Raw genomic sequence first — 27,369 nt, 5'->3', positions numbered from 1 at the left:
AAAAGAAGTACTCAATGAATGCCGGCTATCTATGGACATTATTATATCCTTGTTTTCAAGGGAGAGAGCCTATTCACTCTACCCTACAAGAGTATTGCATTCTGTCAATATTAACTTAATTGCACATTTAAAAATAACAAAGAGAGCAAAACTGAATTGTTTGTAACACAAAGGATAAATGCTCGAGGGGATGGATACCTCATTTTCCATGATGTGATGATGATGCATTGCATGCCTGTATCAAAATATCACATGTACCCCAATAAATACGTACACCTACTGTGTACCCACCTTCCTTTATCCTTTTATTTTTTTCCTTATGTTGTCTAGAGGTGAGGATGGCGGTAGCAGGGCCAGTTCTGGCATATCCCGGCATGCTCTGGGGAGTGGCAGCTGACCTCTTTCGCTGACCTCTTTTTGTGTTTAGAATGTGGGGTACTTCGTGCCTTTGGTTCTCAGCGTTGAGCCTCAGCCACCATCCTGAGACAACAGGAAAAAGCCCATTTGGCAGGCTGTCATGTCACTTTATGAGCTTAAACATTCAGCCTTCCAACATAGCTTGCTTTCTGCATGATCAGAGAAAGGAGGCACATCACCCAGTTTAATACGGTGTTTGTCAAAACAGAAGGCAGGACGCCTTGGAGTCACTCTAGTATTATGTAAATATTCAAAATTCTTTTTCTTTAAAAAAAAAAAAAAAAAACTCCCATGAACACAAAGCTCTTTAACCTTGTTTTTCTTCTACCAATTCAATTTTCTTCTACCAAATGTTCAGACCCGGGAGTTGAACGGGTCTGAACATTTTGAAAATCACCATTTTAAATATCAAGTTAATATCTTAAATTCTACATTTTTCAAACTTTCTGCTGTTACAGTTTAAGTCACGTTTTCCGAAGCAGTCTTCTTAACTTGTTAGCTATAAGCAAGTTGAACTACTGGTGCTTTTTTGCTTTTTTAATGTTTATTTACTTGTTGGGGATTTTGTTGTTGTGTTACTGTTTTTATCAGTCGAAAGCTTTTCTTAAATTGTGTTTGGCATTTTCTTCTGGGGAGAAGGAAAATTTTAAAAACAAGACCAAAAAAACAACAAACTCGCAGTTAGCATAAAATAATAACAAGCAGAAAATGTTGGCTGAAACCTCTATATTCACTAAGTTTTCCAGAGGCAAATGTTATAGCTAATCACTTCCATATTTGCCTGGAAAAGAGTTTGACCTTTGTGAGTCTTTAGTATTCAGCTCTTTGGTAGGAAATTAAATGTAAGCAAAAAGCTTCTTTCCAAACAGGGCTAAAATCTGCTTACTTTAATAAAAGTGTTGTGCTATACACTTGACTACACGATGTAAACCTCATAACAATCTTGAACTAATTTTAGGTAATCATTTTCTCATTGTTTTGCTTCTTGTTTAATCGCCAAAACAGGATCGTTTTTGTAATTTAGCATGTATTTGAACACTTGTGCTTCTGAATGTTGAAAATAAATATATGAATAAAGTCTAAATCATTACAAAGGTAAACATCTCACCAAAGCAGTAGTATATGATCAGTCCCAGCCGTGTGAAGGCTTTATAAAATGACCAAGGTTCTTTCTTTTCTTTTCTCTTCTGATTTCTATGGCCTATTCAACCTACTTAATGTGCAATATATTTTATGTGTAACAAAACGAGAGAGTTATACATTTGGCAACTTAGTATCAAAACAATGAACATGAAAAAGAACTTATGGAATTATCCAATCAGAAAAAAAAAATTTTTAAAGAAAATTAACAAAGCGACAGGAGTAAAAGTGTAAGTTGATGATGTCATAATATTTTTATTCAAATGTTTGTAGATGGCTCTTCTTAAGACTATCTGTTTATAGCGGCCACTACTTCAGTCATCCTAAAACATAGTTTGCTATGCATCTAAACAATAGAGAAGTCTCTATTTGCCACATTCTCTAAGTCTGTACGGATCAACCTAGGTGAGACCTAATGGGTATTAATTTACATCACCCTCAGGTGGCTTAAGAAACAGGTGTCACCTTTTGGCAGGGTGTGGGGGCTCACACCTGTAATCCTATCACTTTGGGAGGCCGAGGTGGGCGGATTGCCTGACCTCAGGAGTTTGAGACCAGCCTGGCCAACATCGCAAAATCCCATCCCTACTAAAAGTACAAAAAAATTACCCAGGTGTGGAGGCACGTGCCTGTAATCCCAGCTACTCGGGAGGCTGAGGCAGGAAAACTGCTTGAACCTGGGAAGCAGAGGTTGTAGTGAGCCGAAATCGCACCACTGCACTCCGGCCTGGGTGAAAGAGTAAGACTGTCTCAAAGGAGGGAAAAAAAAAAAAAAAAAAAGAAACAGATATCACTTTTTGGTGTCAAAGGGGTAGCATGTTTGCTTCAGTGTTCAAAGAAATACCACAGCAAAAAAGAATTAAAGGATGAAACAAATAGCAGAAGCTTGCCGTTTTTAGCAAAAACATCTAAGAATGTATGGACTTTTAGAAACTTCAGTGAGCTAATAAAAAATCTAATAAGGCTAAGAGGTTATAAGATTTTGAGAAGATTACTATTTCCGGTTCATTTTCAGATGTCCAGCATGATTTCTTATGCTCTAAGTCAAGATAACCTGTAGTAACTTAGTTGTTTGGTGTTAATATTTCTGCTTTCATTTTTAGCTTGATGGGTGAGATAAATTTTACTATTCTGTCTGATAAAACTGTAAGTTCCGCCTAAATACACTGTTATTAACAGATTATACACAACTTGCTTTTTAACATTGTTTTCTACAAAACTCAGAAATTAGAGACTAGGCCAGGCGTGGTAGCTCACACCTGTAATCCCAGCACTTTGGGAGTCTGTGGTGGGAGAAGAGAATTGCTTGAAGCCAGGAGTTCAAGACCAGCCTGGGCAATATAGAGACACTCCCCATCTCTACAAAAAAAAAAAAAAAAAAAAAAAGAAAAAAAAAAAGTAAAAGAAAAAAGAAGAAAGAAACAAGAAACTAGATTCTTATTTCACTCCCTTTTTTTCCTCCATGATTATATCACAGATTCAGGTGGCAACTAATAGCTAAGAAAATAAAACTTTCCTAATATCCACTGGAAGATGTACAAGATGCAATTTTAAAACGCTGATTTCTATACCATGTGTTATCCGTCTCCAGTGATATTGAATAATCTCATTCAGAGGCTCCGCAAGGGGAAAAAAAAGACACATAATGAATGTTACATTACCTTGTTTTAAAAACAGATTGTTCAGAGATTTTCAATGATGGGTATAAGCTCAGTGGATTTTACAAAATCAAACCTCTCCAGAGCCCAACAGAATTTTCTGTTTATTGCGACATGTCCGATGGAGGAGGATGGACTGTAATTCAGAGACGATCTGATGGCAGCGAGAACTTTAACAGGTGTGCTTATTATGACATAAGAATTTATTTGTAGCAGCAAATGTGAGATTTATAAGTCAAATATTTTGATCATATGCTGAAGTCTATTAATGAGACAGAATTTCATTCTCTCTAAATAAGAATACTGAAAATGAATGAACAAATCAAGAAAATATTGGAGGTGGTGGTAGCATGGGGTGGGTGGTGCTCACTTTGGTACCACAAATGGAGTTTACTAAAATCAGCTTCCACTTTACATTTTTTAGAGGATGGAATGACTATGAAAATGGCTTTGGAAATTTTGTCCAAAAACATGGTGAATATTGGCTGGGCAATAAAAATCTTCACCTCTTGACCACTCAAGGTAAGGTTTGAATGATGTCAAATTTATTTGGAATACAATAAAAACAACACTACAATTTTTTAAACCAAATTATAGGCAATGGAACTAATTCAATAATTGCTATGATTTACAGATGGTAGTGATAACTTTTGGGCAATAATCCCAAATGTAAAATGTGGCTGCCTAAAATTAGAAACAGAAAAAAAAAAACTAGAATTAGGTTGGGGGAATTGTTTTCTCATATATATGTATGAGAAATATCTATATAGAGAGATATATAGATATTTATAGATAGTGATATATTTTACATAGATATATAGATATCTATACTTTGTGAGAAGTAATAAATGGCTGTTGATTTTAAGCCACTAACTTAAATATATCAGATATATAGATATATATCACTGTATATAAGATACATAGATTATACATCACTATATATCTATATAGAATATATAGATAATATATCACTATGTATCTATATAGAATATATGGATATTCTGTTTCTGAAAAGGATATAAAATGTCATAATTATTCTTTTTTGATGCCTTGAGTTCCTGAAGATTATATATACTGTATCAGTTATCTAATGTCACAATAATACCGTGTAACAATCCCCTTTCAAAGCTAGTGGCTTAAAATCAACAGTCATTTATTACTTCTCACAAATCTGCAGGTTGGCTGGGTGATTTTGCTGATCAGGGCTGGGCTCTGCTGATCATGGCTGGGCTTGCTTATGAATGTGCAATCAACTTCCTGATTGAAGTTGCTGCTCTAGGATGGAAGGATTCCGCCGGGCTCCATAGGGTCTCTCATCTTCCAGCTGGCTAGCCTGGACTTCTTCTTGTAGCACAGGCAGGGTTCCAGAAAAAAGAATGGATGTATATAAGTCTCTTGAGATCTAGGCTCAGAACTGGCACGGAATCATTTTTCTTCTATTGGTGAAAGCAAATCACAGGAGCAGCTCAGACTTTTTTTAAAAAGGAAGTAAACAATAGCAGGAGTTATGAAGACATATTATGAGAGGGAGGTGAAAAATTGGGGAATTGGCGCCATTTTTCCAATAAAATACCATAATATATGAAACGTCCATGTTTCCACACACCTCTCATCTTTTATGTTGAAATTTTTTCAAAGATGCAACCAATTTGAAAGAAGTTTCAACCTACCACCTGTATCCTACATTAACATTTTACTTTGCTTGTTTTTATTACGTGTCTATCCATTTGTCCATTACTCAATCCATCCATCCATCCATCTTTTCTGTATATATATTTCAAAGTAAATAGCAGACATCTGGACAATTCTCCCTAGATACTTTTAAATTTTTATCTTTAGAGTTTCATATTTGTCTAAAATGTCATTGCTTTGATAACAAATTTTCCAAGCTTCTATCTCCCATGTTCTTTTGCTCCAATCCATTATCTTCCCTACCTCTGTTGTAGTCTGAGATTATCATCAGTCCCACTCAAGTCTTATCCTGAATCCTTCATAAAAGGCAACTGTAATGCCCAAAAAAGCATGCTAAGTTACACTGCAATTGCATTAAAAATAAAACAGCCGGGCATGGTGGCTCATACCTGTAATCCCAGCACTTTGGGAGGCCGAGGCAGGTGGATCCCATGAGGCCAGGAGTTTGAGACCAGCCTGGCCAATATAGTGAAACCCTGTCTCTACTAAAAATACAAAAATTAGCCAGGCATGGTGGCTCACCCCTGTAATCCCAGCCACTTGGGAGGCTGAGGCAGGAGAATTGCTTGAACCCAAGAGGCGGAGGTTGCAGTGAGCCGAGATTGTGCCAATACACTCCAGCCTGGATGACAGAGAGAGACTCCATCTCAAATAATAATAATAATAATTAATTAATTAAAATAAAGCAAGAGTTCATTTTTTGACCCAAGTTCTGGAAAGCTATTGGTGTTTCTATATTTATAGTAGTAGGATTATGGGTTATAAAGTTCTTTGAGACACTAGAATAATAAACATTAGACAGGATGAGTAATCCTAGAAACCTTATACTTTCTTTATATGTCCTTCTTATGATCAGTACTCTCCAAATTTATATCAGGCTTCCTTTCCTTCAACATATCTATTATTCTAGTTTTAAGTGTTTTATGCCAGATATATAAAATTTGCCGTATCAACTTCTGTTTAATTTGCACATTGGTATTTGTCTAGTTTCTTATTGAAACTATGAAAAGCCCAGAGCAGTAACCCTTGGCTCTTTCTAAATATATGAAATTCAAACTTATTAGTTTTCAGGTTATTATGATGTACATATTTGCCCAGAGGAACTTTGCCAACAAACCTGTTCCCGTTCATATTTCAACTTGGTACTCAGGCTGGCTAATCTCGTGGCAATAAAAATGTATTTTTCAGTACCTAGGCCCACAATCATGTATCCCAATAACCCAGACAATAGGCAGTGCTTTTGTCTCTGCATTCTTTAATTATGAGAGCGTTATGGCTAATGAATTACCTCTGGGAATGGCTTTATCCCCACTACATAAATCTTGACTACAAGTAGTGGCCATAAAATTGATTTAGAAATGGTAAATGTAATTTGTTTACTTACTGAACACACAGACATTTAAATGTTTAGCCAAAAAACTGAGACTTTATGTCTCTTCTATAATAGAGGTTTTTTTTTGTTTTGTTTTTTTTGAGACGGATTCTTGCTCTGTCGCCCATGCTGGAGTGCCTTGGTTCACTGCAACCCCTGCTTCTTGGTTCAAGCAATTCTCATGCCTCAGCCTCTTGAGTAGCCGGGATTATAGGCGCACACCACCACACCCAGCTAACTTTTGTATTTTTAGCAGAGACGGTGGTCTCACCATGTTGGCCAGGCTGGTTTCAAACTCCTGACTTCAAGTGATCTGCCTGCCTCAGACTCCCAAAGTGCTAGAATTACAGGTGTGAACCACCGCATCTGGCCTGTAACAGAGTATTTTTAAAGACAGTTGACTTAGCCTGCCTTGCTGCTCTTATACACTCTACAGTCTTGTCTCACGTGACCTTTACTACCTTGAGAGAGCTCCCTGGGGCAAGGAAATTGTGGTGCTAAATTAACAAGCCCAAGAGAGGCCCGAATCCCCTCTTAAAGGGACTCCAGTCATGAGGAATCCAGCATTCCCTGCCCCACAGCCTTTTTTTTTTAGATGGAGTCCCGCTCTGTTACTAGGTTGGAGTGCAGTGGCTCAATCTCGGTTTACTGCAACCTCTGCCTCCCGGGTTCAAGCAATTCTCCTGCCTCAGCCTCCTGAGTAGCTGGGATTACAGGCACGCACCACCATGCCCAGCTAATTTTTGTATTTTTAGTAGAGACGGGGTTTCACCATATTGGCCAGGATGGTCTCGATCCCCTGACCCTGTAATCCACCCACCTTGGGTGTGAATAGAGCTTGGATATGCAGCCTTGGATGTCCACAAGGGTATCCAAAGCCCCTTGCTATAAGTGATGGAGATGGGGATGGGAAGATAGAAGAGGCCAACCATAGATGCGACCTAGGTGGTAGGACTATTCAGGGACTCTCCTTCCCAGTGCCTCCATGGTCTGGCTTGAAACTCCAAGGAATGTGAGGCTCTAAATTCTAACCTGACCTTACAGGTCATTGTTATATCTTATTTATCAAAGTAGGAGGATAGAACACATATGATCTAATAATTTGATTTATAACCTTCAGTGCCCCAGACAAGAGTTCTGTTTCTGAAAAAGAAAGTCTTTGTTATTTCCAAACAATGGAACAACAACAACAAAAAGATTACTTGAAGGTAGCAACTATTTTAATCATTTTAAAAACGTAATGCTCTTTTATCACCTAGAATTTTTACAGTCATTAAAGTATATCTTTAATGTTTAGAGATTTGTTGTCATCATATATCATTCTTTAGCATACATAAAAGTGAATATATACCCAATACATTGTATTCTTTTTTTTCTGAGATGTAGTCTTGCTCTGTTGCCCAGGCTGGAGTGCAGTGGAGTGATCTTGGCTCACTGCAAGCTCTACCTCCCGGGTTCATGCCATTCTCCTGCCTCAGCCTCCCAAGTAGCTGGGACTACAGGTGCCCGCCACCACGCCCGGTTAATTTTTTATTTTTGGTAGAGACGGGGTTTCACCATGTTAGCCACAATGGTCTTGATCTCCAGACCTCATGATCCGTCTGCCTTGGCCTCCCAAAATGCTGGGATTACAGGCATGAGCCACGGCGCCCGGCCCCATTGTATTCTTAAAATGCTTTTACACATAGATATCAACTCTTCAGAAATACCTTTTTACTCAGAGTCATTGATGTTAGTGTATTTTCCAGTAATTATCATCATCTCTGCCATTGAGAATATTGGTGGTACAGCATTTCTCAAGAATGTTTCCTTGTTGTCTCTGAAATTCTCCAATGACATCCACTCTATAAACTTTGATGCTAGTCTCTTGATCTTATGAGCCATTACCAAAGGAAGGTTTTCAGATAACAATTAGGATTCGTATTTCTTCCTCAAATTATTCTTAAAGGGTTTGGTGGCTGATCTTTTACGCTCTCAGGAAAATAACCAAGTTCGGGCATATGCAGGTAATGGCAACTACATTTTACAAACCTAGTGGCTCAGCTACAAAAAAATTACATGATGTCATTAGTAGTTGCCATTTACGTTCAAGATCAACATTCTTACTGAAATCAAGAAAAAGAGGACAAACCATTAAACTTAAAAACGTCAGTCCTTTCATTGTTAGACTACTTTAAGTAATGACTTATTTTTTCTGTTTTTCATTATTAAGAGAATTGCACTAGCTTTTACCTCTGAGAGATCTAGTAGACATTTTTTAAATTTAACATTGTATCCATCATTTTTTTACAATACATTACACGATAAAGTGTTCATGTTATAAATACAATGGAGTCACTGTTTAATCTTTGAAAACCAGTTCTTGGCCAAAGGAAATGGTAAAAGTAAAATAGAGCTGTGAATTATTTTTAATCCGCTGTAGTCCGTGTCATGTCACGCATTTTTAAAAATTATAATTTCTTGTTTCGTTTTTAGAAGACTACACTTTAAAAATCGACCTTGCAGATTTTGAAAAAAATAGCCGTTATGCACAATATAAGAATTTCAAAGTTGGAGATGAAAAGGTACTACAATTTTCTAATAAGTAAAACCATAAATAAATGCTTAAAATGTGCAATAAAACCCTGGAGTCAGTGGAAATAAAAATACACAATAGAGCCTGTTCTTTTGTTTATGAAATAAACTTCATTTTAAAATGGTCACAGAGGAACTCTACTGACATTAGAAATTGCTCTTTTTCTTTAGAATTTCTATGAGCTGAATATTGGGGAATATTCTGGAACAGCTGGAGATTCCCTTGCGGGGAGTTTTCATCCTGAGGTGCAGTGGTGGGCTAGTCACCAAAGAATGAAATTTAGCACGTGCGACAGAGATCATGACAACTATGACGGGAACTGTGCAGAAGAAGATCAGTCTGGCTGGTGGTTTAACAGGTTTGATGTCTTATGAGCATAGTCGTAATGGAGTTGATGATATCTCACTGATGGGCATTAATTATCAATATAATATGTATGGTAATGTTGGTCTTTATTTATAATATTAGTATTACTAAGTAATCATTAGAATTCTTCAGCAATGAAGTGGTTTTGAGGATTTGTTCATTGTGAACATTAGTAAAGTTTAAATGTCATAGAAATAAATTATTACTTCTACAAAGATCATTTGCAAACTGAATTATGGATGAGTTATAAATAGAAGGCCACAAATTCACACAAAGAAAGAGAGAGCATCTATACATAAGGAGAATATTTGGCATCCTAATAACCAACTAGTTCTTCACCTGACCATATCACACAAAAGAGCCACTGTTACTGCTATAATGTTTCTGTAGAGTACTACTTTTCAATCACTATGGCTTTCATTAATTCATTGAATCCAAGCCTCTCCCAACACAGGAATTTCCTTAACAATAACCCTGAAACCTAATTCTACCCTCTGACTGAATACATTCATGTTACTTTATCAGCAAATTAATTCCATTTTTGATTGTACATATTTGCTTCTTTTTTTACTGATACAAAATATTTTATATATTTCTGGGGTACATGGGTTAATTTTTCAATTTTTGGTAGAGATGGGGTTTTGCCATGTTGCCCAGGCAGGTCTCGAACTCCTGGCCTCATGTGATCCTCCCACCTCGGCCTCCCAAAGTGTTGGGATTACAGGCGTGAGCCACCGCACCCGGCCTAATTCATAAGTTTTAAATCGTACGTCATTCTGAGCAGAGAATCACACCATTGGATTCATTCTGCCCAGGAGGTAGGTCACCACTTTGTCCGGCGTCTCCACACTGAAAGGCCTCCCTCCCGAGACACTTAGTAGCAGTCTCAGTTATCAGATCCAGTGTTGCGATTTCAGAGTGCTTGTGTTCAAATCATGTTTATTTGATTTAATAATAGTCCCAAAGCCCAAGAGCTGTAATGCTGACATATTGTTATATAATCATAATATTTTATTATTAGTTATTGTTAATCTCTTACTGTCCCTAATTTATAAATTAACTTTATCATAGGTATGTATATTACAGGAAAAAACAGAGAACTACTATAGATTTTTTTTCCTTACTACACCCACAAGATTTTTCCCCCTAGCGCTCTGAAATTTTACAGTGACATACACTGTTGCGGTCTTCTTTTCATTTACTACAATGGGTACTCAGCGGTTCTTTTCAATCTATATCATGTCCTTCGGTTTAGTAAATTTTATTTTCTTTATCTGCTCGTTAGTCACTTTGTAGCTGTTTCAGTTATGAGACTGAAAAAGCATAGTATCGATATATAGAATTTGGTATTATCTGTAGTTTCAGGCAGCCGCTAGGGGTCTTGGAATGTATTCCCTACAGATAAGGGAGTACTACTGCGGTTGTAAAAATAGTCATTTTTTTTTTCTGTATTTTGCTTTTTAAAAAAAATTTGAGTCCATTTAATATTTGATCATTTGTAAAGGAACTGGAGTATTTCCGGCAGTGTGAAGGAGAGAAACCAATTTCTCTCTCCTGCTTTGCAAATTGGAGGTGATGATAGTCTTTTCCTTAGTGGTTTTCCTGTTATTTTAAAAACCATCTTCTTCACCTGTTCCTACTCTTCCTTTCTTTCCCCCTTGTCCTTCTAAGTTACCATGACATAAAACTTACACGTAATTCATGAAGTCGTCTGCAAGCATCAACAATGTTTGATTTTGAAAAGAATTCCATATGCAGAAATAATTACTAATAGTGTCATGAGATCAAACCCATGTACTTTATCCAGCTGACTGGCTTCTCAGGCATCTGAATGAAAACTACCGTACGTATTAATGTGGGCAAAGGAATGATTTACCTGACTTTAAAGATATGGGTTCAGGGAGAACAAAGAAAGGCAATTCGTTGGCTGGAGCCACCCAAGGAGACTGCGTTATCCTTGGAATCAAAGGAGTTGATGAGGCTGTGCAATTGGAAAATCAGTAGGCATTAAGGGAGAGAAAGTAGATTGTTCTAGAAACTTGGTGCTACTTTTACCACACCTACTATTAGTGAGTTTGACTATCATCTTTTCTTCCTTTTTACTCTTGCTTTTCTTCTGTTCCATAGTTCTTCTAATTTACATGAAATGTTGGCACTTCATAAATATAGCCCACCTATAAGATGTTCTTTTTCCATATAGCAAACTAATCACTGTGTGTTGATGTCTTGTCTTTGTTAGCGTAGCATTTCACATGAGCGTTCACAGCCACTTCTTCACCAAGGGAACCTCAATCATCCCCCAATCTAGTTTCAAATACAGGCTGTTCTAAAAATTAAAGGATGCTGGAAAACTGGTCTCAGAATAGTGAAGGTTTCTTATGTTGATCAGTTAGTTTCCTAATGGGATTCAAATCATAGACCAAATATAAAAATACAGTTAGCAGATATCTCTAGATAGACAAATATATGCCAAAATAATAGATTCTGGAGACTCAATTTACAGTATTTTCTTTTGCAACATTACTTTCCATGCTGTTTTAAAAACACAGTAGGCTTTGACATGTGCAGACTTAACATACGTATTTTCAATTAATTACGTCCATTTAAATTAGGAGGACTTCGAGAATGCTCAGTAGGAGTGGATCGTTAGGTTGATAAGTGATTCAAGCCAGCCAATCAGCCTTTATGGGTAGATTATGTGCTTTTTTGATTCAATAATTTGGGTTTTTCCATAGATGTTCAGAACTATCTCTTGTGAATGTTCTCCTTCTATCCTAATTCTGACATCTTTTCATTAATTGTATCAATACAGAAGTATACGGTAATTAATTTCATAATAACGCACACAAACTTATTGCATACTCTTACATGTAAATTATACATATCAAGGACAAGATTTACAGACTCCAAAAGAGGAAAGAAACATTTTTATATTGTCGATAACCTAACCAGCTTATCTAGATTGGTGCAATGCATGTAAAAAATTAACTCAGCAACTAGGAAAAAATGATTATTGGTTGATGGGTGGGAAAACTTTAAATGGTGGTTTAGGTTTTGTTTGCTTACCCTTGAGATTAAAATAATTGATATGCTGGCAATTTAAAGAAGAAGAGGGAGGGAGTTTGAATTACGAAAGCTAAGTCTTAGCAGCAGATGAACGAACGAGTGAGTGCAAATTATCCAGGAGTGCCAGCCGTAGAGCACCTTGCCCGTGCCTTCCTTTGCTGACACTCACCTTAGCTCTTGCTAAGTATGAGATTAACACTGTTCTGAGTCAGGAGGTCGTAAGGCTAGAGGTTACAAGGATTGGTTTTTGTTGGCTTGTCTTAATTTTTCATTTAAAGGCAATCAAAAATTGAAATGCTTATTTTTCAATGCACTGTGAGTGGCCTGGGTTGTATTTTCAGATTTGTTATGGCAGTAAAACTCACCAGTTTAAAATACTCACCCATGCCTGAGTCCAGGCATGGTGGCTCACACCTGTTATCCCAGCATTTTGGAAGGCTGAGGCAGGAGGATTGCTTGAGCTCAGGGGTTCGAGACCAGTTGGGGCAACATAGAGAGCCCCTGTCTCTATTATTTAAAAAAATTAAAAAATAAAAAATAAAACACAATATCCATCTATTGTAGAAATTTCTCAGCTTTTGGAAACTAGTAAATATTTACTTGTCTGAAAAATGGCAGAATTCATAGTTCAAAAGTTTTGGGTATTTGCTAGCAAAATAAAAGAGTTTCTGAACAATATTTTTCCAGTCTGATTGTTGTTTTCTTTTTTTTTCTCTCCCCTCCTTCCACTAGGTGTCACTCTGCAAACCTGAATGGTTTATACTACAGCGGCCCCTACACGGCTAAAACAGACAATGGGATTGTCTGGTACACCTGGCATGGGTGGTGGTATTCTCTGAAATCTGTGGTTATGAAAATTAGGCCAAATGATTTTATTCCAAATGTCATTTAATTGTTGCTGTTGGGCTTTCATTTCTGCAATTCAGCTTTGTTTAAAGTGATTTGAAAAATACTCATTCCGAACATACCGTGCGCAATCATGATAACTGTTGTGAGTACTGCTTTTCATTCTTCTCGCTTGCCTTTGTTACTTAATGTACTTTCAGTACAGCAGATATGCTATATTCACCAAATAAACGTAGATTGTGTTAATATTTATTGAATCCCTGTGTGCAAAAGGCTCTGATATGAGCTTATCTCAGACAAAACACAAAAAGCATAATTATATACCATGACTTAGGATATACAAGCATAAATGCATAATAAATTATGAATGCAATTGGCAAAACACATGACAAAATCCAGCAAATAATGGATTGCCGAACCAGCTGCAGAGACCGTTAATACTATGAGTTGGGATTTGAACTCAGGTTTTGGATTACAGAGTGGAAACTTTTAAGCACAACCCGGGATCTTAATCACTACAAAACGCTACTTGTATTTTTAGGAAGTTTATGTAGGTTATACCCTTCTCTCAGGGCTCATTTTAATTCTTACGCCAATCCTGTGAGGTTATTATTATCTCCATTTAACAGAGCTGAGAATTAGTGGGTCTGAGTTTTTGTGACTGCTCAAAGCTACAAAGTAGGGGAACAAGACCTCAAATTCAAGTCTTCTGATGTGAAATCAAATGTTTTGCCACCATCCTATAGCTTCTTCTGGATAGAACTTGGATTGGTGCAGAGTAGGGAAAGAACATTTCAAATGAGAGTAAAAGATACTCCAAAAGGCCGGGCACGGTGGCTCACGCCCGTAATCCCAGCACTCGGGGAGGCTGAGGCAGGCGGATCACTTGAGGCCAGGAGTTTGAGACCAGCCTGGCCAACGTGATAAAACCCTGTTTCTACTAAAAATACAAACATTCACTGGGCATAGTGGTGTGAGCCTGTAATACCAGCTACTCGGGAGGATGAGGCAGGAGAATGCTTGAACCTCGGAAGCAGAGGTTGTAGTGAGCTGAGATCGTGCCACTACACTCCAACCTGGCCAACAAAGTGAGACGTCATCTCAGGAAAAAAAAAAAAAAAAAAAGATACTCTAAAAAATATTTGTGTGCCAACTACGTGTCAAGCACAGAGAGTTCAAGTCCACACAGAGCTTAGTTTTTTGGTAAATACACTAATCATAGAATCACAAAATATACATAATTTTAAAAGTTGATACGTATGAAGTAAAGGTATGTGCCTGGGAAATGTATACCAGGAGGATCTGACCTGGTTTTGGGGTAGGAGATCAGAAAAGCTTCCCAGAACAACTGACTTTTTGAGCTGAGACCTTTTAACAAGGTGTACGTGGGGAGATATTGCAGGCAGAGGGAATCACGTGTGTAAAGTACACAGAGCAGGAAAGTGCTTGGGAACAAAAGATTAGACGGCCAATACAGTTAAGTGATCCTTAAATCCTTAAGCCAAGGATTCTGCCACTTAAAAGCTATGTGACCTCGGGTAGGCAACTTGACTTCTCTGAGCCTTAGCTATCTCATCTACAGGATAGCGATTACAATAGTACCTGCCTCATAGGGTTGCTTTGAGAATTATAAAAGTGTAACACTTAGCATAATGCCTCGCACAGAGTAAGTGTTCACTAAGAACTAGGTGTGATGATTTGTGAAGCAGGCATTTGTGATACAGATGCCTTTGAAATCATAGGCCACATAAGGATATTAAGGTTAGTTGTCCTTCATTCTCTAAATCAGCGTTTCCCACGCAGCACTTCTCAGATTTAATATCGTACAAATCAAACGAAGATCTTGTTAAAATGTAACTCTAATTCCAGGATGGAGCCTAATATTTGGGTTTTCTAACAAGGTTCCAGATGATGCAGATACTGCTGGTCTAGAAATTACATTTGGAAAAGCAAAAAGCTAGAGAGCCGTAGTTCTGTGAGACATGGGGAGTTTAGTACAGAAAAAAGAAAAGGTCTGCTTGATCGAATACATTTAGGAGATGACATACTCAACAGAATTCCACAGGTTTCTTCTCTTGGGAATTTCGCAGTTCTCTAATTTTCTAATGCGCATTCTGAAGTTCCAAGAAGGACATACGGTTGTACCATTTTTATATCTAATTAAGAGTGTGCGCTGCTGCAAGGTGTAAATCGCCTGATGATGGAAGTCCAAACAAATAAGGATTTATTCATCTTACGTAGTGAGAACTCAGGAGGTAAGCAGTTGCTGTCCTATGTTCAGGGCAGCGTGCAGTCTGATGCTGCAATTCTTTTAGCCCATCCTTCAAAATTGCAAATGACCTACTGCCGTTCCTGCTTTGAGTTCACGTTAAAAGCACCAAGAAAAGCAAAGGGTCAACAGACTTCAGTTTATGCTGTGTTGGTCAGAATTGTATCATATGTTCACTCCGACTGAAAGTATGATCAGGAAAAAGATTTATTTTTATGATGTCTATAGAATGTGCAGGCAAAGGAGAAATGTTTGCCAGGGTTCTTGATTGTTTTTCAGTGTGGTCTTGTGGGAACAGTGTTCCATAGAACACATGTTGGTAAGCTATAAATAATGGATCATCAGTGACAATTTTAAATATGGGCTTAATTGCTCAAGTAGTAGCCTGAAGAACTCACACAATTATGAGATCAAAAGAAGAAAAGCTTTTAAAGGAGAAAAAAAAAAAAAGATTCCACAGAGAAGTGGGAGGGGAGCTAAACACATTATGGTGTCGAACCTCAGGATAATAGTTTTTCAATGCAGAAGGAGTGATTTTAAAAATTTAAAATGCCATAAAATAATGGAAGAGAAGTTCTAATGAAAGATCATTGGAGTTAGTGATAACGTTATTTGTGTTCTTAAATCTATTTCAGTGGAATGGTAGGGAGCTCTACGCCAGGAAATAAAAACAGTTAAAGAGACTAGATTGGGGCCTGACGCAGTGGCTCATGCTTGTAATCCCGACACTTTCGGAAACGAAGGTGGGCGGATCACCTGAGGTCAGGAGTTGGAGACCAGCCTGGCCAATGTGGTGAAACCCCATCTCCACTAAAAATACAAAAATTAGCTGGGCATCATGACACATACCTGTAGTGCCAGCTACTCGGGAGGCTGAGGCAGAAGAATTGCTTGAACTGGGGAGGTGGAGGTTGCAGGGAGCCGAGACTGCGCACCTACACTCCAGCCTGGGCTACAGAGTGAGACGACTCCTCCAAAAAAAAAAAAAAAAAAAAAAAAAAAGACAGAATGTACATAGGTTATTTGAGGAGTTTGGATGTAAAATAGGGAATCTGGACTGATTTTTTCTGAATTAGGAAGACTCCAGCCTAAAATAAATGTCTCCAAAATTTCACCATTAGTGAGTTATTTATTAGGCTTTATCACTTTTTGAAATGCAAAATGCTTTTAGTTTGTATCAGCTGATTCCACTTTAAGGTCAACAAACTTATGAGTGTTTTGAATGAGTTTTTTTTTTTTTTTGATAGAGCAAAATGTAGAGGAAATGCGAGAAGCCCTGCATGAACAGAGAATCCACTGGATTACAAACTCTTTATTCCAGAGGCTGCATTCATCTTGTTGACAGTTTTATCTCCAACTCTCCGCACAGTGTCTGACACATGACAGGATCTCGAATGTTCTTTGACTGCCTGCTTGAGGAAATAAGTAAAAAAAGAAACCACATGGCTAGGCGCGGTGGCTCACGCCTGTAATCCCAGTACTTTGGGAGGCTGAGGCAGGTGGATCACGAGGTCAGGAGATCGAGACCATCCTGGCTAACACGGTGAAACCCCGTTTCTACTAAAAATACAAAAAATTAGCCAGGCGTGGTGGTGGTCGCCTGTAGTCCCAGCTACTCGGGAGGCTGAGGCAGGAGAACGGCGGGAACCCGGGAGGTGGAGCTTGCAGTGAGCCGAATCGCGCCACTGCACTCCAGACACAGCGAGACTCCGTCTCAAAAAAAAAAAAAAAAAAAAAAAGGAACAAACCATAAAACGAATGTAAAGTGTATAGTCCATAGAAGAGTGCTACTTTATTTGATATTACAGAACTTATGGCCCCTGATTATTTCTATGAATATCAAAATATTGCAACCTACAAAATAAATGTCTAAAAATAGCATCAAATTCAAGATTCCACGTACTTACTTTTTCTTTTTCTTTCCTCATTGCTAGTAAAGAATTTACAAGGGTTGGGCGTAGTGGCTCACGCCTGTAATCGCAGCACTTTGGGAGACTGAGGTGGCCTGATCACCTGAGGTCAGGAGTTCGAAACCAGTCTGGCCAACATGGTGAAACCCCGTCTCTACTAAAAGTACAAAAATTAGCCGGGCGTGATGGCACACGCTTGTAATCCCAGCTGCTCAGGGGGCTGAGGCAGGAGAATCGCTTGAACACGGGAGGCGGAGGTTACAGTGAGCCGAGACTGTGCCACTGCACTCCAGCCTGGGCGACAGAGCTAGACTCTATCTCAAAAAAAAAAAAAAAAGAAGAAGAAGAATTGACACATGAAAATATCCTATATAATCTTATGCATATAGCAAAGTTTTATCAGGTGTTTTATCAGGACTGTGAAAAGTAAGTTATGTCCTCATTGATACTTTAAAAAGATATACATGTCTCATATATATGTGGAAAAAATCTGCATGTATACGTGATAGTGATTACCTCAGGGGTTGGAGATGTAATGAAAGGACACTCCTTTTTATATTTCCTACCATTTGATGTGTGAAATGTTTTGTCATTTGTGCATAGTACATATGTAATAATAATACTTTTTATATAAGCAAAGTGAATGAAATAGTTTGTTAGTCCTGAAGAAACAAATCAAATGACATTAAGGATATGAGTCTATCAGGTATATTACACATAGGTTTGGCAATTTAGTTCTTTTCAAAAACAAAAACAAAAATCCTGAAGCTAAACTGCTATCAAGCTGCGCTGTGAATACAGCAGTCACCAGTCACATGTGGCTTCTGCTTACTTGAAATAAGACTAGTCCTTATTCAGATGAGCTATAAGTATAAAATACACAATGGATTTTGAAGACATAGTATCCCAGAAAAAGAGAAAATACCTCCAAAAATGAGAATAATTTTTAGGTTGTTTACATTGTTAAATAATACTTTCGATGGATGAGGCTAAATAAAATTTATTACTAAAACTAATTAGGCCTCTGTATTTGTACTTTTTAAAAGTCATTATTAGACATTTTAAAATTATATATATTGGCCAGACATGGTGGCTCACACCTGTAATCTCAACACTTGGGGAGGCCGAGGCGGCCGGGTCACTTGAGGTCAGGAGCTTGAGACCAGCCTGGCCAACATGGTGAAACCCCGTCTGTACCAAAAACACAAAAATTACCCGGGTGTGGTGGCGCACACCTGTAACTCTGGAGTCTGAGGCACGAGAATTGCTTGAACCCGGGAGATGGAGGCTGCAGTGAGCTGAGACTGCACTGCTGCACACCAGCCTGAATGACAGAGCAAGACGGCCTCAAAAAAAAAAAAAAAAAGAAAGAAATTTTAAAATTACATATATTGCTCTCGTTGCCAGCTTACCTTATATCTTTATTTGAACAGTAATGGCAAAGAATTTTCATCCAACCTTTATATGGTGTGCCTACAATGTGCATAGATAGTATATGTCTGTTTACATGTGACTATTGAGTGAATTAATGTTTTTTAAAAAGTAGATATACTTTTCTTTTTTAAAAAATATATCCAGGCTGGACACAGTGGCTCATGCCCGTAATCCCAACATTTTGGGAGGCCGACGCAGGCAGATCACCTGAGGTCAGAAGTTCGAAACCAGCCTGGCCAACATGGCAAAATCCTGTCTCTACTAAAAATACATAAATTAGCTGGGCGTGGTGGTGGGTGCCTATAATCCCAGCTGCTTGGGAGGCTGAGGCAGGAGAATCACTTGCATCTGGAAGGTGGAGGTTGCAGTGAGCCGAGCCGCCATTGCACTCCAGCCTGGGCGACAGGAGTGAAACTCCTTCTCAAAAAAAAAAAAAAAAAAAGAAAAGAATCCGGTCCAACAGTTAAAAAAAAACCATTTATCAAGCACTGTGCTAAGTGTTGCAAATACAGCATACATAAACATGGTTTGCCTTTGAAGAACTTACACCCTATAGGGGAGATGTTTCCTTTTTAAAATGCCATTTATAGAGCAATACTGAGCTATTATAAACCCCAGATGTCACTACAAACAGGGACTGCTATTGTAAAATCATGTCAAAATAGATTTACCTGGCTTATTAGAAAAAAGCTAAATATTCTTTCGTCTTTAATTCATTCTCTTGTAAGGGGTTCCAAAGAGATTTTTTTTTCAACTTTTATTTTAGCTTCTGGGGGTACACGTGCAGGTTTGTTACATGAGTAAATTGCATGTCACTGAGGGTTGGTGTATGAATGATCCCATTGCCCAATTAGTGAGAAGAGTACCTAACAGGTAGTTTTCCAACCTTCCCTCCTCTAGTAGTATGCACCGTCTATCATTGCCGTCTTTATGTCCGCATGTATTCAATGTGTGTAGCTCCCACTTATAAGTGAGGATACGTGGTGTTTGGTTTTCCGTTCCTGCTTAAATTTGCTTACGACAATGGCCTTCAGCTGCATCCACATTGCTGCAAATGACATAATTTCATTCCTTTTTATGGCTGTGTAGTATTCCATAGTGTACATGCACCAATTTTCTTTATCCAATCTATCATTGATGGTCATCCAGGTGGGTTCCATATCTTTGCTATTGTGAACAGTGCTGTGATGAATATATGAATGCATGTGTCTTTTTTGTAGAATGATTTATTTTCCTTTGGATATATACCCAGTAGTGGGATTTCTGGGTCGAATGGTAGTTATATTTCAAGTTCTTTAAGAAATCTCCAAACTGTAAGCCAGGCATGGTGACTCACACCTATAATCTCAGCACTCTGGGAGGCTGACGCGAGTGGATCACCTGAGGTCAGGAGTTCAAGACCAGCCTGGCCAACATGGTGAAACCCTGTTACTACTAAAATATAAAAGTTAGCTGGGTGTGGTAGTGCACACCTGTCGTCTCAGCTACTCAGGAGGTTGTGGCAGGATAGTTGCTTGAACCCAGGAGGCAGAGGTTGCAGTGAACCGAGATCATGCCACTGCACTCCAGTCTGGGCAAGAGTAAGACTCTGTCTCAAAAAAAAGAAAAGAAATAAATCTGCAAACCGCTTACTGTTATCCACAGTAGATGAACTAATTGACATTCCTACCAAAATTGTGTAAGTGCTCCCTTTTCTCCAAAACCTCAACATCTGTTGTGTTTTATACACACACACACATACACACACACACACAATCTGTAATGCAATAGCTTTTGGGGTACAAGTGGTTTTTGGTTGCATGGATGAATTGTGTAGTGGTGAATTCTGAGTTTTAGTGCACCTATCACCTGAGTAGTGTACATTGTACTCAATATCCCTCAATCCCCTTCCACTCTCCCCACCTCTGAGCCTCCAAAGGCCGTTACATCATTCTATGTCCTTTTGCCTACCTATAGCCTAGCTCCTACTTATAACCAAGAGCATGTGGTATTTGGTTTTCCATTCCTGAGTTACTTCACTTAGAATAATAGCCTCCAGCTCCATCCAAGTTGCCATAAAAGACATTATTTCTTTCTGTTTTATGGCCGAGTAGTATGAGCAGTATTCCACAGTGTATATATGTCACATTTTCTTTATCTACTCATCAATTGATGGGCACTTAGCTTGGTTCCATATCTTTGCAACTACACATTGTGCTGTGATAACCATATGTATGCAGTTATATTTTTGATATAATGAACATTTGTTTTTTCAAATCTTTTTAACAATAGCCATCCTGACTGATGTCAGGTGATATCTGATTGTGGTTTTGCTTTGCATTTCTCTGATGATTAGTGATATTGAGGATTTGTTCATATATTTGTTGGCTGCATGCATGTCTTTCACAAGAGATTTTTGAATGGTGGCTTCTAACCTCATCACACACATGTTCCTTAAAATGTACAGACACACACACATTCACACATATACCAACTTGGTTTTGAGAAGTCCTAATGGCTATGGGTTAATGAGATTATAAGTTTCTGGTTGTGCATGCATGGCTTATCTGTATTCATTTCTTTTTATGTGGGTTTGAACACAAACTAGAAGAATTCTATGCTGGGCACACATTGTGCCATAAGACTATGCTGTTTGTTCACACATTACAGTATGTGCCAATCATCAAACACTATAGAAGGAACTGATATGATAGAAATAAAAAACAAATAGGAAACAATAATTTTATTTATTTGTTTAGAAACAAGGTCTTGCTTTGTTGCCCAGGTTGGAGTGCAGTGGCACACTCATAGCTCACTGCAGCCTCAAAGTCCTGGGCTTCAGTGACCCTCCCACCTCAGCCTCCTGAGTAGCTGCGACTACAGGTGTGTGACACCACATCTGGCTATGAGAAAATAATTTTAGATGGAGATTCAATTATTGTTTGTCCAGTTACTAAGCCCTAGAGACTATTCCAACTTTAAACAGGAGAATTGTTTTTATTATTGATTTTTATCATTTAAAAATTTTTAAAATAAATTTGTTTGTTGCTTTTTAGTTTTCTAATAGGATAAATGGTCTAATTCTGATACTATTAAAAGATTGTCAGGTGCTGAAGATCAGCATTCATAGCCCAAGAAACAACTTGAATTTGGAATGGTCACTTCTCCGAAAGTTAATTTCCTCCTCTGTCAAGAGTGGACACTAAAACTGACTTGAAAAAGTTGTTATGTGAGTTGAATTAAGAGATACAGTGAAAAAGCATCTAGCACTGTGTCTGACAACATAGTAGGACATATTGAATCTGACTGAAGAGAGATAAATGAAATTATAAGCAATAATTATGCATTTAATATGTTCATGAGCCCAGATATTTACCTCACCATCCAAATTCAAAAATTTATTTTGTTTGTTTTTTGAGGCAGTCTTGCTCTCTTGTCCAGGCTGTAGTGCAGTGGCATGATCTCAGCCCACTGCAACCTCTGTTTACTGGGTTCAAGTGATTCTCCTGTCTCGGCCTCCTGAGTAGCTGGGACTACAGGCACGTGCCACGTCACCTGGCTAATTTTTTGTAGTTTTAGTAGAGATGTGGTTTCACCACATTGGCCAGGCTGGTCTTGAACTCTTGACCTTAAGTGATCTGCCCGCCTCGGCCTCCCAAAGCGCTGGGATTACAGGCGTGAGCCCCCGCGCCCAGCCAACAACTTTCAATATTAGGAGAAACAATTGTAGAATAAAATAGGAGTAACATGGACATCATATCAATTCTTATTTCAGTAAATGCATCTTCTTAACTCTTGATACCTGGGGAACTGATTGTGTGTATGTGATACACTATGCGACACACAGTGATGCAATTTGACTCTAGGAAATGAACAACCAAGTTTGCTCCTCTAAACGTTTTTTTATTTCATATGAGTTTCCTAAATCTAACCTAACTGATCTTGTGATACCAGATGGCTGCTCTTTACTCACACTTTAAAAAATAACCACATAGTTTATTTTTCATCTGATCATAATATATTCTCGTAAAAAAATTTAAAATGCAGAAATGTTGAAGGGGGAAAAAACAAACACTATTCATCAACCAGAGTTAACCCAGGTTACCCTTTGGGCATTATTCTTTGTTTTTTTTCTTTTGCTTTGCTAACAACAGTTGGGGAAATGTATTTAATATGTACATTAAATATATTTAATCCTACATAATTTAGGATTACATTATCCTTCTTTTACTTAATGTAGTACTGTGATTTAACTATGTCTGCAACTTGGTAAAATACATTTTCATACATAATTTCGAAGTTTCTATAAAACATTATCGTAAGGTTCTTCTTCTCCTTGTTGGCCAATCAAAAATCTTTTAATTATTTTTTAAATATTTGGGCTATTTCCAATTGTTTGTTATAACAATGTTGTAATAAATATATTTCTACACAATAATTTTATGTGTTTTATTTTCTGAATTATTTATAAGATAAACTTGCAGAAGTGGAATTGCTTAATTCCTTTCCCAAAAGTTGTGTCAGTTTGACTTTCTTGAGCAGAATAAGAATTTAGGCTTGGCCACCTAAGTAGCCTCATCCCAAATGTTCAAAGATTAGTGTTTTCTATCAGAAATAATTTTTAAAAATTTTTCATCATTTTCAACTTTATTCAACCGTAACTCGAATGTGTTTAATATTTTACTCCTTTGAATAACCATAGGCAAATTGTTTTATCCTTTAAAGGAAACGTGCAGCCAGTTTGATAATGTAACAATTATTAAGAACTACTCTGTGGGCAAGTATTGTTTTCATATGATGACTTCTTTTCCTCTGGGTAGATACCCAGTATTAATCCACATACCTACTATCAATCCCAGTAGTGTGATTGCTATCAGTGAGTGGATAAAGAAATTGTGGTGTATGTATACCATGGAATACTATTCAACCATAAAAAGGAATGAAATAATGGCATTTGCAGCAACCTGGATGGAAATGGAGACCATTAGTCTAAGTGAAGTAACTCAGGAATGGAAAACCAAACATGGTATGTTCTCACTCATAACTGGGAGCTAAGGTATGAGGATGCAAAGGCATAAAAATGATACAATAGACTTTGGGGACTTGGGAGAAAGGGTAGGAGGGGAAGTGAGGAATAAAAGACTACACACTGGATATAGTGTATATTGCCTGGGTGATGGGTGCGCCAAAATCTCACAAATCACCACTAAAGAGCTTACTCATGTAACCAAACAACACCTGTTCCCCCAAAGCCTATGGGGGAAAAAAAAAACTACCATGTGTCAGATGCTGTGTGAGGTCCCAGTGATGTAGCCATGAGCGTAATCGAGTTCCTGCTCTCAGGACACTGGCAGGTCTGGTTTTGGAGAAAGACAAGTAAACACATAAGCAGTTCCTCTACACCGAGTGATAAACAACATGATCTTGGGTTTTGCTATTGCCCAAGAAGATCTGAGTCAAGCTGTTTGGGGTTTACCTTTTGTCTTTGCCATTTCTTAGGTGGCCAATTCTTTCACATCTCTGTGTTGAATATTCTCATCTCTAAAATATGAATAATATTATAACTATCCCATGGTAGTGTTGAGAGGATTAAATGAGATAATACCATGCTTGGCACATAAGTATTTCATGAATATTTGCTATGATGATGATGATAGAGAAGAAGATAACAAAGGAATTTGAAATGGTAAATTGCAGTGCTGTGTGACTTTCATCAGTAGTTGAACTTGTAAGACGAGAGGAGATGGTCAGAAGTTTTCCAGAGGAGATAGCATATTAAATAAATTATCAGTCTGGGTAAACTATGCCTTCTAGAAGAGCCCAGCAGTATGGGTTCTTAACATTACTGGTATTTATAATACTCAAAAATTAGGTATTAAAAATTGGTTTAGATATGATATGGTCCAGTGGGCTCAGGGGAGCCTTAGATTCTGATGACATTCCTCAGAGTTATTAGAAAGTCAAGGAAAATCTTTCCCTTTTTCCTTTTATTCAGCACAGCTCAGTTTTTAACCTATTTTATGTTGTTTCTTGTTGTTGTCGTTGTTTGTTTGTTTGTTTGAGATGGAGTCTTGCTCTGTTCCCCAAGGTGGAGTGCAGTGGCACGATCTTGGCTCAGTGCAACCTCCACCTCCCGGGTTCAAGCAATTCTCCTCTCTCAGCCTCCCAAGTAGTTGGGGCTACAGGTGCACACCACCACACCTGGGTAATTTTTGTAATTTTAGGAGAGACAGGCTTTCACCATATTGGTCAGGCTGGTCTCATACGCCTGACCTCAGGTGATCCACCCGAAGTGCTGCAATTACAGGCATGAGCCACTGCGCCCAGCCTATTTTATGTATTTTGATTCCACATAACACTTTACAGTTTATGAAAAAAGAAAACCTTTCAATCCCTAAAAGAGGGTTAGACTTCTTCTTCATTTTATAGCTCAAGAAAATTTCTGTCCAGGCGTGGTGGCTCACACCTGTAATCCCAGTGCTTTGGGAGGCCAAGGCGGGAGGACAGCTTGAAGCAAGGAGTTTGACGCCAGCCTGGCCAACAAAGCAAGAACCCCATCTCTACAAAAATAATAACAAAAATTAGCTGGATATGGTGGTGTGCATTTATAGTCCTGAGAGTACTTGAGAGGTCAAAGAAGGAGGATCACTTGAGCCCAAGAGTTGGAGGCTGTGCCACTGCATGCCAGCCTGGGCAAGAGAGTGAGACCCTGTCTCAAAAAAAAAAAAAAAAAACACCAGAAAACAAAAAAACAAAAAAAACTGCATTTTCGAGATGACAGGTATTTCTGGTAATGGAATTTCTTGGTCTCTTGACTCAGAACAATTAACAAGCATTGTAAACCCAAGACTATGTCCTGTGTTCTAATAAATGTCAGCTCTTCATTCAAAACACTGCCTTAAAAAGCACATACACCCAGTAAAAACTATGCTGCTTGGTTGGCAAGTCCAAGACAAGCTTCAACCTTTCGAAGAGGATAAGAGCGAATGAAATATTCCACCACAGCAAGCTGACTGAGCCTCGGGAGAAAATGACACAGGGTATTGTCTCCTTAACTCTGGCAGTGTTGGCCCTACTTTCAGTTTCTAGGCCTTTCTAATTATAGATGTGCTGTGTAGCATTGCCTCCACTCGTACCTATAATAATAACAATATTCAGCGCTTAACATTATCAAAGACCTTTCCGGCTTGAACTAATTAATTCATACAATTCCAACCATCTGGGACAGACAGTATTATTATCCAGGTTTTATAGACACAGAAACACTTCAAAAGACATTTATCCAAGGTCATACAGTAATTGGAACGGGGCCAGGAGCATATCTTAGAAGAACTAGAATTTTAAGTTTATTAGAAGATGATAACCTTACCCAGACTGTCTAGATGTGTGGATAATTTGATATTTTTCTTAAGGGTGCCAAACAGATGCCCCTTTGTTGGATACTACATCACTGGTTTCTGCTGCAGCTTCTCTCCCAGAGAGAATGATCACGCACGTCATGATTTTCTAGAATATTGGGTAATTTTGGAGCTCTTAAAGCTGGCTAACATGTGCCAGCTGTTTCATCTCTTTTACTTCCCTCCTTTATTCCACCTACAGAATCTCTGGACAGTTGAGTGATAGTAGAACACAGGGCTCCCGAATTGTAAAATGAAACCTTAGAAAAGTCTGCCAGCTATAAAGCTTTCTCTGTCCTTTTCTGGTGACCAACTAATTGAGATTCTTAGGAATCATATGTTCTTCAAAGAACGTCCTTTATAGAGAATACTAGCTTTTTAATCACTAGGTTGTTTTTTTTTTTTTTAAACTTAAAAATAGCCCATGCTTCCCTAGTTACAGGAAAATTACATTTGAAACTACAGTAAGTAGCTTTGGGGTGGAAAATCACCAATCCCTTTCAACTTGTGTCCTATGCTAATAATTGCGTTTGAAAGAATCTTAATGTCCTCAAGCATTTACTCATGTTGAACAGATAGGAAATAAACAACATTTTCTATAAAATAATCTCTTTCTAAAAAGTCAGAAGCAGATAGACTTTTACATAGACAACGATTATGCAAAATAAAGCAATGCCAAATTAAAATAGTATTTTAACAAGGGCTCCATGTTGACTCAGAGATCAGCAGGATCAGGAAAAAAGGAAACATTGAGAACTTTTGGAGTCTACTAGGAATACAGTGAATGTGATTGAGAATGCTTTCTAAATACGGATCTTCTGAAATCCTGGTTCAAAGAACATCTGTATATTGTTCGTATGTGAGTCACCACGTGGTAGAATGAGTAACTCAGGGGAACTAGGAGTTTGGAGGAACTGGGTATTTTACTTTCAAGGCTGATTTCATACCAAGTTTTAAGCCTGGGCTGCTTCATTTTTAACAAGTTCCATAAATAAATCTGATTCACCCCAGAGTTTAAAGATCATTTCTCAGTACTTCCCATTCAGAGAAGCTGAGCAGTTTTGATGTATTCATTTCAGTTCAAGGACAGTCTTTCAGATCAAACCTAAAAGCGATAAAAGTTTATGTGAAAAGTTTGGATTTATATTCTCATATAGTTTTCTGAAACAGTGCAAGAGAAGAGTAATCCGATGATTCTGACTGTGTGCAGATGGCTATCGGACGTGCTCCCTAAATTCTTCAACAGCC

The 27,369-nt window shown here is 38.0% G+C and overlaps 1 protein-coding gene across 1 annotated transcript in view; it reads left to right on the top strand.

The window, feature by feature from the left end:
- The window catches only part of FGL1 (fibrinogen like 1), a 30,752-nt gene extending 17,374 nt beyond the window's left edge, over positions 1-13,378 (top strand). Inside the window, exons 4-8 of the mRNA XM_007961750.3 lie at positions 3,235-3,394; positions 3,640-3,737; positions 8,755-8,843; positions 9,025-9,212; positions 13,019-13,378. Coding sequence (XP_007959941.3) covers positions 3,235-3,394; positions 3,640-3,737; positions 8,755-8,843; positions 9,025-9,212; positions 13,019-13,178 — 695 coding nt within the window. The 3' untranslated portion in view covers positions 13,179-13,378. The remainder of the gene's footprint in view (positions 1-3,234; positions 3,395-3,639; positions 3,738-8,754; positions 8,844-9,024; positions 9,213-13,018) is intronic.
- The last annotated feature ends 13,991 nt before the right edge of the window (positions 13,379-27,369 follow it).

The sequence above is a fragment of the Chlorocebus sabaeus genome, chromosome 8 (genome assembly GCF_047675955.1).
Source record: "Chlorocebus sabaeus isolate Y175 chromosome 8, mChlSab1.0.hap1, whole genome shotgun sequence".
Lineage (NCBI taxonomy): Eukaryota > Metazoa > Chordata > Mammalia > Primates > Cercopithecidae > Chlorocebus > Chlorocebus sabaeus.
This window is presented reverse-complemented; position numbering and strand designations above follow the sequence as displayed.